General features: G+C 33.2%; 3 protein-coding genes across 6 annotated transcripts; 1 reads left to right on the top strand and 2 right to left on the bottom strand.

The window, feature by feature from the left end:
* Positions 1-4970: 4970 nt before the first annotated feature.
* Positions 4971-9356, top strand: LOC106412390 (protein downstream neighbor of Son). Of its 3 annotated transcripts, none has more exons than XM_013853310.3 (15): positions 4971-5206; positions 5332-5451; positions 5533-5606; positions 5686-5818; positions 5941-6029; positions 6113-6263; positions 6349-6539; positions 6637-6851; positions 6943-7041; positions 7361-7482; positions 8131-8232; positions 8387-8496; positions 8584-8671; positions 8755-8891; positions 8974-9356. In XM_013853310.3, the coding sequence occupies exons 2-15, from the start codon at positions 5359-5361 to the stop codon at positions 9197-9199; spliced, it is 1830 nt and encodes a 609-aa protein (XP_013708764.1). In that variant the 5' UTR covers positions 4971-5206; positions 5332-5358; the 3' UTR covers positions 9200-9356. The 3 variants fall into 3 exon arrangements, with proteins under 3 accessions (XP_013708764.1, XP_013708762.1, XP_013708763.1); XM_013853308.3 differs by having other exon boundaries at positions 5683-5818; XM_013853309.3 differs by having other exon boundaries at positions 4983-5210; positions 5683-5818.
* Positions 9357-9438: 82 nt separating this feature from the next.
* On the bottom strand, positions 9439-11670 carry LOC106412458 (myosin-binding protein 3). Of its 2 annotated transcripts, XM_013853374.3 has the most exons (4): positions 11133-11551; positions 9880-11016; positions 9753-9799; positions 9439-9676 (listed from the first exon to the last, which is right to left on the bottom strand). In XM_013853374.3, exons 2-4 carry the CDS (start codon positions 10948-10950, stop codon positions 9574-9576), a joined length of 1221 nt encoding a protein of 406 aa, XP_013708828.1. In that variant the 5' UTR covers positions 10951-11016; positions 11133-11551; the 3' UTR covers positions 9439-9573. The 2 variants fall into 2 exon arrangements, with proteins under 2 accessions (XP_013708828.1, XP_048597107.1); XM_048741150.1 differs by having other exon boundaries at positions 9880-11670.
* Positions 11671-12508: 838 nt separating this feature from the next.
* LOC106414221 (probable mitochondrial import inner membrane translocase subunit TIM21) lies at positions 12509-13600 on the bottom strand. Its single transcript, XM_013854910.3, has one exon. It carries the CDS (start codon positions 13551-13553, stop codon positions 12717-12719), a length of 837 nt encoding a protein of 278 aa, XP_013710364.2. The 5' UTR covers positions 13554-13600; the 3' UTR covers positions 12509-12716.
* Between the last annotated feature and the right edge of the window lie 224 nt (positions 13601-13824).

Below are 13824 nucleotides of genomic sequence, written 5' to 3'. Positions count from 1 at the left end.
GTCTATGTGAAATTCATCTCTTTAAAAGTATAATTATTCGTTTAATAACTCAATAGATTGCTTGTACATAAATTTCTTTCACGATTAAAGAACAATGATGTTTGTCTAATTTGATTGATTTGACTTTAGTTCAATGGTTTGAGAGTTATTTATGTTTATATAATGTTAGAAAAGAAATTATATGCTAGATATCCCTCAAAAAAATTAAGAATTTATTTTATGGTGGTTCCTCAATTCACTCTTGTTGTAAAAAGTTTTAACAGTGAAGTAAGTGATATTTTCATAAGAGATAGCTTGATTTTTCCTTTATGGAAACAAAACATAAATAGCAGCTTGGTACTTACAAATTTTTATTAATTCTTTCACCAAATCATATAAAATTTTCACAGTAATCACATATGTAGGAAAGATCACCATCATTGTAATAACCTAATAAAAATTTATTAATAATTTCAAATCACATAAAATATCAGTTTGCAAAAACAAAACTATTATTGCATTTATCAATAAAGCCTATGAGGGTAAACACCCTTTCATCAAGCAATATATTTGATTAAGCATTTTTTCGTTTCGGTGAACCTATTAAAGTTTAGATAATTTTCATCTTCATTAAAATCTGAATTTATAGCCACAAAATCAATGAGATAATCTATATCATGACGTTTCTTTAAATTATATAATTTATATATATGATCTCTTATGTTTAAATTTTTTTTATCTTTTTCTTCTTTGTATGCTTGCTATTAATATGTCTCTTAATACGATATGTGATCGAGCACTAAGTTGATATCGGTAGAGTATAAACATAAGTTTTTTTATAGTGATAACTATTATCAAAACCTACAGTAGTTAAAAACATACTTTTTAAATAAACATTGATAAATTAAAAATAGTAAATTACACACACTTGTTAAAACTTGTGATTTTTTCTTTTAACGACACACCTATAAATTAAAATGCTAAATTACATACACCTATTAAAATCTTGGATTTTTTATTGTAACCGCTAAAAAGTGAATTTTATTTGGACCATAGCTTTTGACCGATGAGCTAATTTTAACGAAATCCAAAACAATATATAATTAACAAAACCCAGAACAATATAACTCTTTCTTAACATATAAGATATGGTAATTTTATTTTTATAAAATAGTAAATAAGATAATATAAAATATTTATGTAGATCATACGTTGTAGTTATCATAATATTTTCTATATTTTGTAAAATATTACCTATTTCATTATTAAAAAAATAGCTAAATTTAAAATAAAATAATTGATGTTAAAACATTACTCTACATATTCTGCGAAAAATATTTTAAATTACTTCAAGCAGAATATTTGATATAGCAAAATACATTAAATTTTAAATTTTGATAGAATTTGTTGATCTATGTTAATTAATACATTAAGTTAATCACTAAAATCGTTTATAAAACTAATAATTGTAAAATTTATTTATTAAAATTAGTGATTCATTCTAAAATTATATAGAATGTGACAAATGAGCTAAATCATTATCTATATAGTTATTAAAGGAACATTAGCTTAATTTTAAATAAAATAATACATGTTAAAACATTACTCTATATATCCTGTAAAACATATTTTTAAAATTGGTTCAAGCGGAATGTTTGATATAGAAAAATACATAAAATTTTAAATTTTAAAATTTGACATAATTTTTTTTATCTCTGTTAATTAATACATTAAAATAATCACTAAAATAATTTATGAAAACTAATAATTCTACAATACTAAGATATTCACTAAAATCTTTTGTTAAAACTAATAATTTTACATTTTATTTATTAAAATTAATGATTCATCTTAAAATTATGGAGAATGTGACAAATCAGCAAAATCACTTATCAAATAATATATATATACAATGTGACTTATCACTTGACTAGGTGTTTTGCCCGTAATGTGGGCTTAAACATTTTCATAAACTTTTGAAAAGTTTTTTGTACACTATACTCATTACTAAAATAAATCTTAAGATAACTCAATATTATATTTTTAATTATATAATTAAAATTTATTATTTGATTAACATTTAATTATATAATTTATGTTTTTAACGTTTTACTAAAATACTTTTTCAGATAACAATACAATATATACATAAATGATCTCTTTTTAAAATTATATTTTCAGATTTTAGATAATTCTTACTATTATTAATTTTAATCAATTATCTAATCAAATAAATTAAAATTTCGTTTTTATTTTTTTAATTTAGTTATACATTTTATTCATTAAGAGTATAAACGTTATTAACCATTCTAACTTTTAACTTGATTTTTAGATTTTGGATAATTCAATATTCTATTTTTAATTATATAATTAAGAATTTTATTTGATTAATATTTAGTTATATAATTTATGTTTTTATCTTTTTACTAAAAAAAATTTTCAGATAACAATACAATATATACATAAATGATTTCTTTTTAAATTATATTTTCAGATTTTATATAATTCTTACTATTATTAATTTTAATCAATTATCTAATCAAATAAATTAAAATTTTGTTTTTATGTTTTAATTTAGTTATACATTTTATTCATTAAGGGTATAAACGTTATTAACCGCTCTAACTTTTAACGTGAGAGCTCGATTCCAAAAATTTACTTTGCAAATAATAGTATAGATGTGATAAATATCATGATAATTATATATTAAAAACTAATTTTAAAAAATAATAGTGTATATATATATGTATATATCAATAGAATAGTTTAATGGTTATTAATTATCTTAGATATCATGATAAATATATATATATATATATCAAATAAAAAATAAAAAATAATATTAATTAAACTAATGATTTATTTTAAAATCATGGAAAAGATGATAAGTAATCAAATTGACTAAAATTATGGAGAATATGACAAGTAAACAAATTCACTTCTCAAATAATAATAATATATATATATAAGATAGATAGAATAGAAGAGAAGATGAACACGAACACGAAGCTGAACCGTATTAAACCAAATGTAATGTTTCTGTTTCATAATCCTTTTTTGTCAGGTCAAAACCTGATGCTTGTCCTGTTTGTCCCCTTTGACTCGACTGGAAATTCAGTGTGTGTGTGATTGTAGTTATGGGCTTTCCAAGAGATTAATTTTGCTTATGCTCCATTGCACTTCTCCAAAATATAATTTCCGGGATCTGTACGCAAATCAACATATAGATGAAGTTTCAAAGTTAGCTATATTACAATGATCTAAAATAGAATCTCTTCAAAATTAATGTACCAGTATCTTCTCATAATTCCACTTTGTGGATCTATAATCTTACCGATAATGGATTTTTAAATATCAATCCATGCGCTAAATGATAAAAAGCTTTGAGTTGCTGAAAATGAGGAATAGTAGTAGATATCAAAATTGATAATGGAGATGATAGAAATAAGGGATCAAAGCAGAAAGTAAATTAGCCAGTAGATAAAAACTTATATACGAGAAAAAAACAGTTTAAAATGATGATTATTTTAATCAGATTTTAATCATTTTTTAATTCAATTTTTTAAAAGTATTTTCCATATGTCAAGTGATATTATTAGTGAAGTGACTTGTGCTTAAGTATAAAAACTAGTATTATCACCCCGTGCTGAAGCACGGGAAAACTTTTCTGCTATTCAAATTATCTTTAAAATCGTAATAGTTTTATTTTTTGGTTAATAATAATTGAAATTATGTAAACACATTTTTTGGAGCTGCATATCACCTAGAAATATCATATCTGATTCATCAGTTTTATGTGTGTTTATTTTGTAATTAAGTCTTCTTAAAATAAATTTACTTAAAATTAATGTAATAAAAATCATGAAACTAAACATATGTATATAAAACAGTTATTTTTTTATAATAGACTTACAAAAAGTTTTTAAAATCCTCTAATACACTCTTTTATAAGAAAACATAAATATGTGAAATAGTCTAAACCATAACAAAGAAATTTGTAAATACCCAATTTGTAGAGTTCTCATTTTTTTTATTACATCCAGTTTATTACAAACATACCCAGTTTGTTGCAGAGAAGGCGCATTGGTTTTCTTTTTTGGTTTGTCTTTTTATATACTCTCCTTTCCGTTTCTGTTTTTTTTTTGTAATGCAGTAATGCAGAAGCAAGGCAAGTAGTTTCTTAGATATTGGACAAAGAAGTAAAGAACATATTTTTAAATATCCATTTTCTAGATAATATGAGTTTGTTTGTGTTGATGTCAAAAAAAAAGAAAAAAAAAGAAGATAATAGAGTTGAAATGCTTATCGTAACCTTAGTTGGTGCAGACCTTTGATCTCTCATTCTTTTTTGAAAATTTAAGTTTTGAAAGTGAAGCATAACCAAGTGCCATTTTAACCTGAAATGAACAATTAAGAGATTGTTAATTGAGAATGAGAGGAAACTGAATCTATGTTAAAATAATTATTTAAAAATTATTAAAATAAGTGTAATAATAAATGTGTGTGAAATTTGTTTCTGTTCAGAGGAAGAACTGGACAGAAGGAGAAGGTAAAGAAGTCGAAAGAAGGAGAATGAAGATATGAAGAAGAGAGTAAAATCTAGGTTAAAAAAAGTAAAATAAATAAGATTAAAAGGTAAATAGAAAATAAAACAAAACAGTTTCTGATCGTGATTTTATCTTAAAGATAGTGGTGATATTGGGAGAAAATTTAGGAATTTAGGTATTTGCAGTTTTTAAATTTGGGACCAGAACTTTTATTTTTAAATGGGCATTTTTTTTTTATAAATAAATTCCATGTGTCAATATTTGATTTGATAGGTGACTTTGCTTTAGTATATAAGGGATGATAGAACAGAACAAAAACACGAAGCTGAACCGTATTAAACCAAACCTAATGTTTCTGTTTCATAACCGGGAGAGATGACACTTTGAGACTTGAGTCAACGTTGACGGCGTTAGCTTTAACTGTTACAAATACATTTACAGGAGGAGGAGGGAACCCCCCCCCCCCCCCCCCAAAAAAAAACATATTGAGAAAATGATTTGAAAAAGGCTTCCAATTTCACGCCCTTTCCTCTTCCCTCCCACTTCACTATTTACAAGACAGAGAGAGAGAACCTAAGCCCATCCTCGCCGTGGAGATTCACACCACGACGAGCTCATCGCTATCCCTCTACGCCGCTGGATTTGCTACATAGCTAAGACATTAACCCCCAACGAGCGTGGTGAGTATGTTTCCTAATCCTATCTCCGATTCATGTTTATAATCGAAAATCTTCGCTTGTAACTTCTTCAGCATAGTCTTTTCTCAATTTAGGGTTACGATGTTAACTTCCTGATTTTGTGCCAGATCAATCAAACAAACATCTTCTGAAAAATGGCGAAAGTAGTAGCTCCTGGTGCTTTTGGCACTTCTCTACAAATGAGTGGAGGCTCCAAAGCTAAGAGGAAGACGCCCGCTGAGCTAAGAGTAAGTTGTTTTGTTTTCTTTCTCTAGTTTGCAAAGTTTGTTCATTTCTGATTCTAATGTTGTCCTTTCTCACTTACACAGGGAGAACAACTGAAGCGGACTAGTTTTGTGGACCAAGCTAAAGAGTCTTTTGATGCATTGCGCCCTTGCAAAAGGTACCATAAAGTCTTCAACTTAGTGAACTTATTTTTCTTTTTTGTTTGTCTTACTTGTGATTGATTGTCTTGGCAGTAGTATTGAGAGGGAATATGGGTTTAAGAAGCAAGAACAGTTGAAGAATCCAAAATATATTGAGATGCGTATGGATGAACTCTATCCTGTCAAAAAGGCTCGGCCTTGGATACATTCTGGCAAAGATATCTCTAAGGTTTTACAACCTTCTCTGATTCTCGATTCCCTTAGTTTTGTGTGAAAAAGAACTTATTTAAAAGACTGCTCGTGGTCTAGTACAGATCTTTTTGCTTTATTAATTATCTGTCTTTACCACAGGAAAATGGTGTGAAAGAGCAATCCAGCAACCTATTCAATGTTTCTTTACTGGCAGACGTTGCTGCCACGAAAAGACAACAACTTTGTCGGTAAAGTGCCTCAGCCAATTTCTGTCTGGAGTAAGCTGACTTACTGTGTTTTAACTTATGTTAATGCTTTACTGTCTAAGCAGTGAAGACAATGATGCGTCTACTGAAGTTTCTAATGATACTAACACGGAAGCTCGTCCAACAAATGAGAGATGCAGCCAGAGCATGTTTCGCAGCGTCACAGAGCTTTCAACAAGGGGTGAAGAGTTATCCTACTTGCCAGATATTGATATGGTATGCTTCACTTGAGAGTCTTTGATCATTTGAGACGGCTAGTAAGATATTTGGTCTTATTAAAACGGATGTCGTGTTTCAACAGACCAAAGCACTCAAAGGACTTGCCACTTATGCACCATTGTCGGTTCATCCTGATGACATAAGTGGGAAATCTGATACTGCTTCATTAAGTGGAAATTTTGTATATGAATTCCACGTTCCTGGGCGAGAGATTCCTCTGGACTTTTCCATGAAGACTTATGTTCGACTTGTTTCCTCTTCCCCATTAAATTGGTGAGATTAGGCTATTAAATACATGAAATACTGTTTTTTTGTTTCTGCCACCGAAGTTTGATTCAGTCTGTTATTTTTCATTTTAATGCTGTTCTAGGTTACATAGGTCAATCATGGGTAGCACCTACAATAGTATGCCAGAGCTAAAGTCGCTGTCGTGTAATGCGGTAAATCAAGATAAAAGTAGTGGTTCTGGATCAGCTGTGGTTTCCCAAGTGTTAAATTCCATGTCGCTACATTCATGGGTTTATCCTCAGTCCACCTTGCCACCTTTTATCATTTCAGCACTGATAACATCTGGACCAGACAGAGGTTTGTTAACGAGAGTTCATGAGCTATATGCCTTCTTATCAGTCATCTTCCTTCCAAATTCTTTAAAGAGATGTTCATTTTGTTGTTTTAGGTGAAGATGATTTCCTACAAAAGAGACAATTGGCATGGGAAGATGCTTTTCGAAGTCTATATTTTATGTTTCGGAAGAATCTCTGCAAAATATTTTATGGTAATCCCATCGATTTATTCCTGGTTTGGATGTCTTTTCTTGCGGGTATAACACTAGTTTAATGAATATAACGTTAATTGCACTGGAAACTATGTTAGGTTTCCCATTTGCACCCTCATTTAGAAGAATTCAGCATACACCTTGCTGTTACTTTTCTGTCTTGCCAAAAATGCATCAAAGTCACGTACACCTTTAGTGTTATTAAAATGTGAACTTTCATGCAAAGCTTTCTCATGCTTCATCTTTCTTACTGTAAATAATATATATGTCACACTCTTGAAATGAAACTAAATTTAGCTCTGCATTATTCGTATTGTAGTTTGTACTTCACAGTTTGTGGCAATGTTCACCGGAAGCTGTGAGTCAGGGGGTGTCAAACGTTCATGCAATGCCTATATCACTCAGTCAACTAGAAGATTGAGAGCCATGCTTAAAGACCTTGTAAGACATGCTCACTGCCTTTTGCTTTATTATGTTTTTCGCAAGTTTTTTTTGTGTTTTACTTTCCTTTAGACTTTCAAACTAGGCTGAAGCATCCTTATCTGTTATGTACTTTTGGTATCTGAACAAGTTCCATGATTGACTGCTTCTTTTGATAAGACGAAACGTAAATAAAATGTTGCGAGAAATTGCACAATAGCTACAAGTCACGGTGGTGCTTTTATTAGGAATTGTAGTCAACACATCTTTGCTTCGCTTTACTCAAAATCTGAGAATCCATGTGTTTTTAGGTAAATGAGGCTAGCCTGAAGCGAACTGTAGTTTGCAGCATTCGAAGTTATTTTGTCAGTTAACAATGATAGAACTTAAAAACATTTTGCCTGATGTTATACTGCCCTGAGGTCACCAATGCTTAGTTGAACAATTTGGTTCCATATTAGTAGGATATAAGGAATTTGGTTTAAGCAATGATATGTTACTGTTGTGCCTTTTCTGCCACTTGATTTAGAATTCATGTTAGGCTTTTACGGAATAATTGACACATTAAGAGAGAAGTATTTGAGTATCCGTTGTCTTTATTATTCTATTATGCAAACCTTGTGTGGTCATTAGTACTTGACTAATACGATCTGAATATGTTATTGACAGGACATATGCTACTCTATGCCTCTTTGCAAAACTAAAATAGATGAGACCACAGTTGAAGATCTTGCTGAACTTTCAGAGATAGAGAATCACAACCTTGGCCAGGTTTGTCCACCTTCACTTGCCTGTTTAGGAACTATACTATATTTCTGTCTAGGTGAATAATCCACTGTTATGACTTATGAGTGAAGCACAAGCAATTGTAAATGGAAGAAGAGTACTAGCGTTTTTTTCTGACTCCTCCTGTTAATGCATGCAGGCTCGTCGTTTGCGTTCCGTCTCAAACATAGATAATACTCCAGAATCGTTCTTGGCCTTTGAAGGTAACGAGAGCGTACATGGAGTTTATGATCTTCTGTTAAATTTTAGGTGCGTATGAACATTTCTCGGAAACGAAGTTACATATCGGGTACATGTAAATCCTATTAACAAATTTACTTGATGTGTCATGCTTAGGTCGTCTTTGGGATTTCTTCTAACCGCAGACGTTCCTGTATTATATTCACCAGTGCCATTTCAGAACGCTGCCCTGTCTTCTCCTGAGGTATTTTTTCTTACATTTTCACTTTTCTTTGTAATCTATGAATTCTTTTGACATTTTCAGAATACTTGTTTGTTCATCTCCAGATCAAGTGCACGGAGATGGTAAAAGCAGATGATACAAGTTGCTGCATGGTCGAGGTGAAGGGTGAATATCTTCCGCCGTGGATTATTAGCAATATTTGTGCAAACGTGGGTGCTAATGGACAAAACTTTGAAGCCAGGTTCGTTCATGCAGAATTTGCTTCTCTTCTCTTCCAAACCAAAACCTGAAGTCTTTGCTAACATTCTTTGAACTTAATTCAGCTTTGTGACCGAGCCAACCTCTGTTAGCTTAAACATGGGTCTACCACAGATCCCTGAGAAAACCGAGCCAGAGACTTCAGTCACCGAAGGCACAGGAGAAACAAAGGATGGTGCGTCTGGCATACCCGGAGCAGTGATCTGCCTTCAGCTTCAAGCAGGCTATCTAAAGAGTTTGAAGTATTGCAACAACTTGAACACTGTTTCTGTTTCGCTGTCTCCCTCGTGATCTGTATTTGCTTAGAATCCTCTCTTTTTAGGTTTTTCATCGTTATATGTATGACCTCAAAGTCAACCAATCAACGGAATGTTTATTTTTGTGCAATTTGGCTGGACATACATATAAGATGCAACATATAAGAATTAAGAAACCTATTTTGGTTTGATTCCTGACTTTATTCATGCATGACAGAGTGGCTTTCGTGTTAGTGTCTTTGCCTTGAAGAGATGAACGATCCAAAACAAGAGGAAAAGAATGAAATTTGATTTGATATATTCAGCCAGAATCTGGACCATTTGATACAAGTCTTGCAATAAAGAGAGATGTACATTCAATAATTTGCACTAACTATATTGCACAAGGGAAAAAAATGATGGATATCTCTAGACATGTGAACTTGTTAAACAACTCCATCTCCTACTTCGAGATCCCTCCCCTAGAATCATAAGCATCCCCATATTGTTTGCTGACATATCATACACATACCTGCATATTTTTGTAATTGAATTCATCAGAATATTGAACCATAAAGCAAGTGTTGTTACTCATAAAATGTACTTACTTGTTTCGCTTGGCTTTCCTTCTCCAAGAAACGAAAGACACCATCCACTGAACACACGAAAAGAGAGATCAATTCTGAGGCTTACACAGTTTCAGAAAGCAACATTGAGAGATTATAAGTATTTTACCTTGAAGGCCGTTACTACAGAGACTCCTTTGAAAAATGGCATTTTGCTAACCATGTTCCGCCTATCTGTCGTGACAGTTTCCTTAGATAAACGCTGTGCGTATTCTTTCAGCAACACCAACTGAGCTTTATCCGTCCGCATAGACACAATGATCTGCCTCAGTGATTCCCTATCAGCCTCAAGCGCTTGAAGCCTTGTGTAAAGCTTCTCAATACCCGGCTCGTTACCTCCTTGCTGAGCCATCATCATCATCACCGGTTCTTCCTTTCTCGGAGAATCCCAATGATCACCATTCAACTTCCCCTTACTCAACCTACTAGGCTCGTCCACAATCTTAACTTCAGAGACTCCCACATGAATCGAGTCAATAGTATAAACTCTGTCACCGCTACTAGACATAGGAGAGTCTGCACAAAACTCTGTCCCCTTTATCTCCTTCGCAGTTCCCAAAGGCGAGTTTGGATCATAGTAAGGCCATCTCGGAGACTGATCATCCACACTATACTCACAAGGGTAAACATCAACACTGTCTTTCCCAAACCCAAGTATCTCATCATGAATCTCTCCTTCGGTTAACCCATAGCTCAACAGCTTATCCTTGTAAGCTTCAACCTCGTAAGTCAAAGCCTCAATAGCCTGCTCTTTCTCATACAACAGCTCCTCCAGAACCAAAAGCTTTTCTTGATCATGCGTCATCTTCTCTTCAGCAAAGGCTTTGAACTGCCGAGCTTCCATCTGAATCTCAGCCTTTTCTCTCTGGAGCCTAAGTATCATCGACATCGTCTCGTTGGCTGCTGACGCAGCGGCTTTCCTCTCTTCTTCGAGCTCCAAGTGGAGATCTTTCACTGTCTTTCTTTGTGTAGAAAGATCCTCGAGGAGAGCAGCGCATTCGTTTTCGACTAGTGACTTTGCGTTTGAGGATGAGTCAGAAGAAGAGCCGCGTAGCAAGAAGTCGTTGAGCTTTCTTTTCACCGTTCTAGTCAAAGGCTCTGAAGAAGAAGATGATGCCTCGAGGGAGTAATCACAGCGTTTCACAACGTCTCTCGAAGAAAACTTCAACTCAGAATCCATGGTGTCTTGTTGAAACAACCTCAGATGCTAAGATACAACGATGAAAGCAAGAACCTTTGTTTCATTCTTCGATTGAATTGCGAGAAGGTTTCAGCATAGCGAAACAGAGGAGATTAAGTGGTGATTTTCAAAAACACGAAAGATTGTATCTTTTTCAAGAATAAAATGTAATCTTCGTTTACCTCGACGAGAAACTTTAAGATTGGTGCAGCTACGTATTCACAAAGATCTATGCTTTCAGGGGAAAACAGAGGAAAAAAGATGATTTTTTTTTCTCTCTGTTTCCAGGGAAGAAACAGAGAGGAAAATGTCAGAAACGGCAGGATGTTCAGGAGGGAGAGAAGGAGGAGGAGGAGGAAGGTTATGTTTTTGGGTTTGTGTGTTGATTCTCCTCCATCTTCCTCATCTCTCTCCCTCCTTTATCGGAGCGCGTTTCATTGTTCTTTGGACTACGTGCCCACAGAGAAGAGTAGTTCCATGACATTAATTAAATTGTAATAATAAATTAGAAAATTCCAAAAAAAAAATAATAATATTGATGACAAAAAAATTAAATAATATTTTCGTTAAAAAGGTCAGTTAATGCAATGTTTGCGAGTATGAGCATAGTTAGAGTTTTGTGGTTAAAAAAAAAAAGAGAGCACAATTAGAGTTTAGGAATCATACTTGATGTTTGCTTGGAAAAAATGTTGATCCCATGTAGTCTAAAACTAAGCAATATCACCATTGGTCATATGTTTCTTCATCATCTTTATATAGAAAAAGGTTGGTTTGAGTTATCTACTGCAGTATATAGGTGGGTAGGTAGAAATTAATTTCATTCGTTTGTGTGTTTTGGTTCACAAGGATTTTGTGATCTCTCTTTTGAAGTTTAATGGACAGAGAGATATGGGTGTAACTTGTAACACGTAACTATTACTTTCTCCTATAAAAATATTGATAATTATAATTTTTTGGTATACAAAAGATTAATGTTCTGATTTTAACTAATGTAATTTGTTTTTAAAATTAAAATCTAAAATTATTGTTATAAAAAATTAAAATATAAAAATATAATTGGTATAATTTTATTGGGAAACAAATAAAACTAAAAACTAATAAATCAAATTATATATTTAGTTTTTATTAATACGTGTATAAATCCTAAAACATCAATTTTAAAATTTAATAAATAATTAAGTAAATTAAAAGAGGAATTTAATGAGATTAACTAAGAAAAAGAGAAAATTTAACTAGTAGTGGTAGTCCAGGGGCGCTTGAGATAAATAAAAACCTAATACCGCAAAACTTTGGTTTGATTTCCGATGGCTACCTAGACTGCCTTAAATGGTAAGAATACATGGTTGATTGCGGGCCTTGTATGATTAGTCGGTTGATGTCAGTCGCCGAATTCTACAGTTATCAAGAAAATAAAGGGAAAATTTATAAATAAGAGCAAGAGGAAATTGAAAGCAATGTACTAAACAAAATTTAAAGTACATAAATGGAAGCTAATCGTTGCTTTCAATTTTGGTTTTTTTTCTTTATTTTTGCTCGTAAAAATTCTGTAAGGTTAATATATGAAAACTTATGTCTTTCAATTTAGCAATGCTAGTGCAACAGATGTCTGATCCCAGAATTGATGATAAAAACTAAAAGCACAAGTGTAAAACTGTCACATACGTTGTTCTCAATAACCCTTTAACTGATAAAACAATCTAGCCTTTTATGAGTGTTTACTGGACCAAACTGAATCACAATAAAATAGAGATATAAGAGAGTTGTGTCTAGGCGGGCAAATAGGACTCCAGCATCAGTTTGGCCGGGGAGGGAGCCAAAATCTCAACGATCAGGTATGCGTATTTCCATTCCTTCTTATCTGCCTTGTCTTTAAACATCTCTGTGTACACTTTCCCGGCTCCTTGAGGCCCACGGATGAAGAAGTTTACCTCCACATGCTCCACTCCCTCTTCATCTGTAAATACTCTGTTAGGTATACGTTGGCGAGCAGCTCGGTTTCTGGTTTCTTGTCCGTACCCTGTGATGGGGGATCCAATCCTCACCCTCACCTGACCGTCATCTTGGATTCTCTTAAACGCTTTGTCAAAGACCTTGTACTCTTTTGGTTGAAACATGAGCTCTTTAAACACAGCGTACCCAGAAGCCCCAGCGACTGCAAGCCCGGCCAGAATAACAAAACTGTAGGAAGCACCTTTTGTAAAGGTTACCGGCTTCTCCGGGATATGGTACGTCGGAGAATCAAAAGGATCTTCCTCCACAGTCACCACCTCTTTCTTAGCAGGTTCCTTGGAAGTTCTCGACGCAAAAGATCTAGACAACAAGCAAGAGGGCCTGCTGATGTTCATTGGACAAGATTCCATACGTCGGAAGCCAAACAAGAGTCCCTTAGCTCCATTTGAGACCACACTCACGAGACAAGAATCGGGAATGGCTTGCCTTGATGCTCCTGTTTGTGAAGCGGAGGAAAACGGGAGGGTCGAAGCCAGTTTAGATTTGGATAGGCTGCCGATGGATCTCCGTAGGAAGCTCATCATCTCTCCTGCTTGAGGTTGCGCAGCACGGCGAGCGAAGCCGCTTTTGAGGTTTCTGTTGCAAATTTCCATATATTGTTATTATTTGGGTTTGTTTTATCACATGGGCTTCTTAAAAGCCTGGCCCGACAACACCAAAAGGTGTAGATATTGGGGGCATAACTACAAGGCATCAGATTCTGTAAAGTAGGCTCAAATTGCTTTGAAAACTCTTAAAGTCCTTTTCATGAGAAGCCCGTATAATAGAAAAATCTATTCAACTTTTTTTTTGCATCAAAACATCATATTCCACTATGAATTCGACTAATTGGTTCAAAAACTATGGGGGAAGTTTGCTCAAATG

The sequence above is a fragment of the Brassica napus genome, chromosome A9 (genome assembly GCF_020379485.1).
Source record: "Brassica napus cultivar Da-Ae chromosome A9, Da-Ae, whole genome shotgun sequence".
Lineage (NCBI taxonomy): Eukaryota > Viridiplantae > Streptophyta > Magnoliopsida > Brassicales > Brassicaceae > Brassica > Brassica napus.
This window is presented reverse-complemented; position numbering and strand designations above follow the sequence as displayed.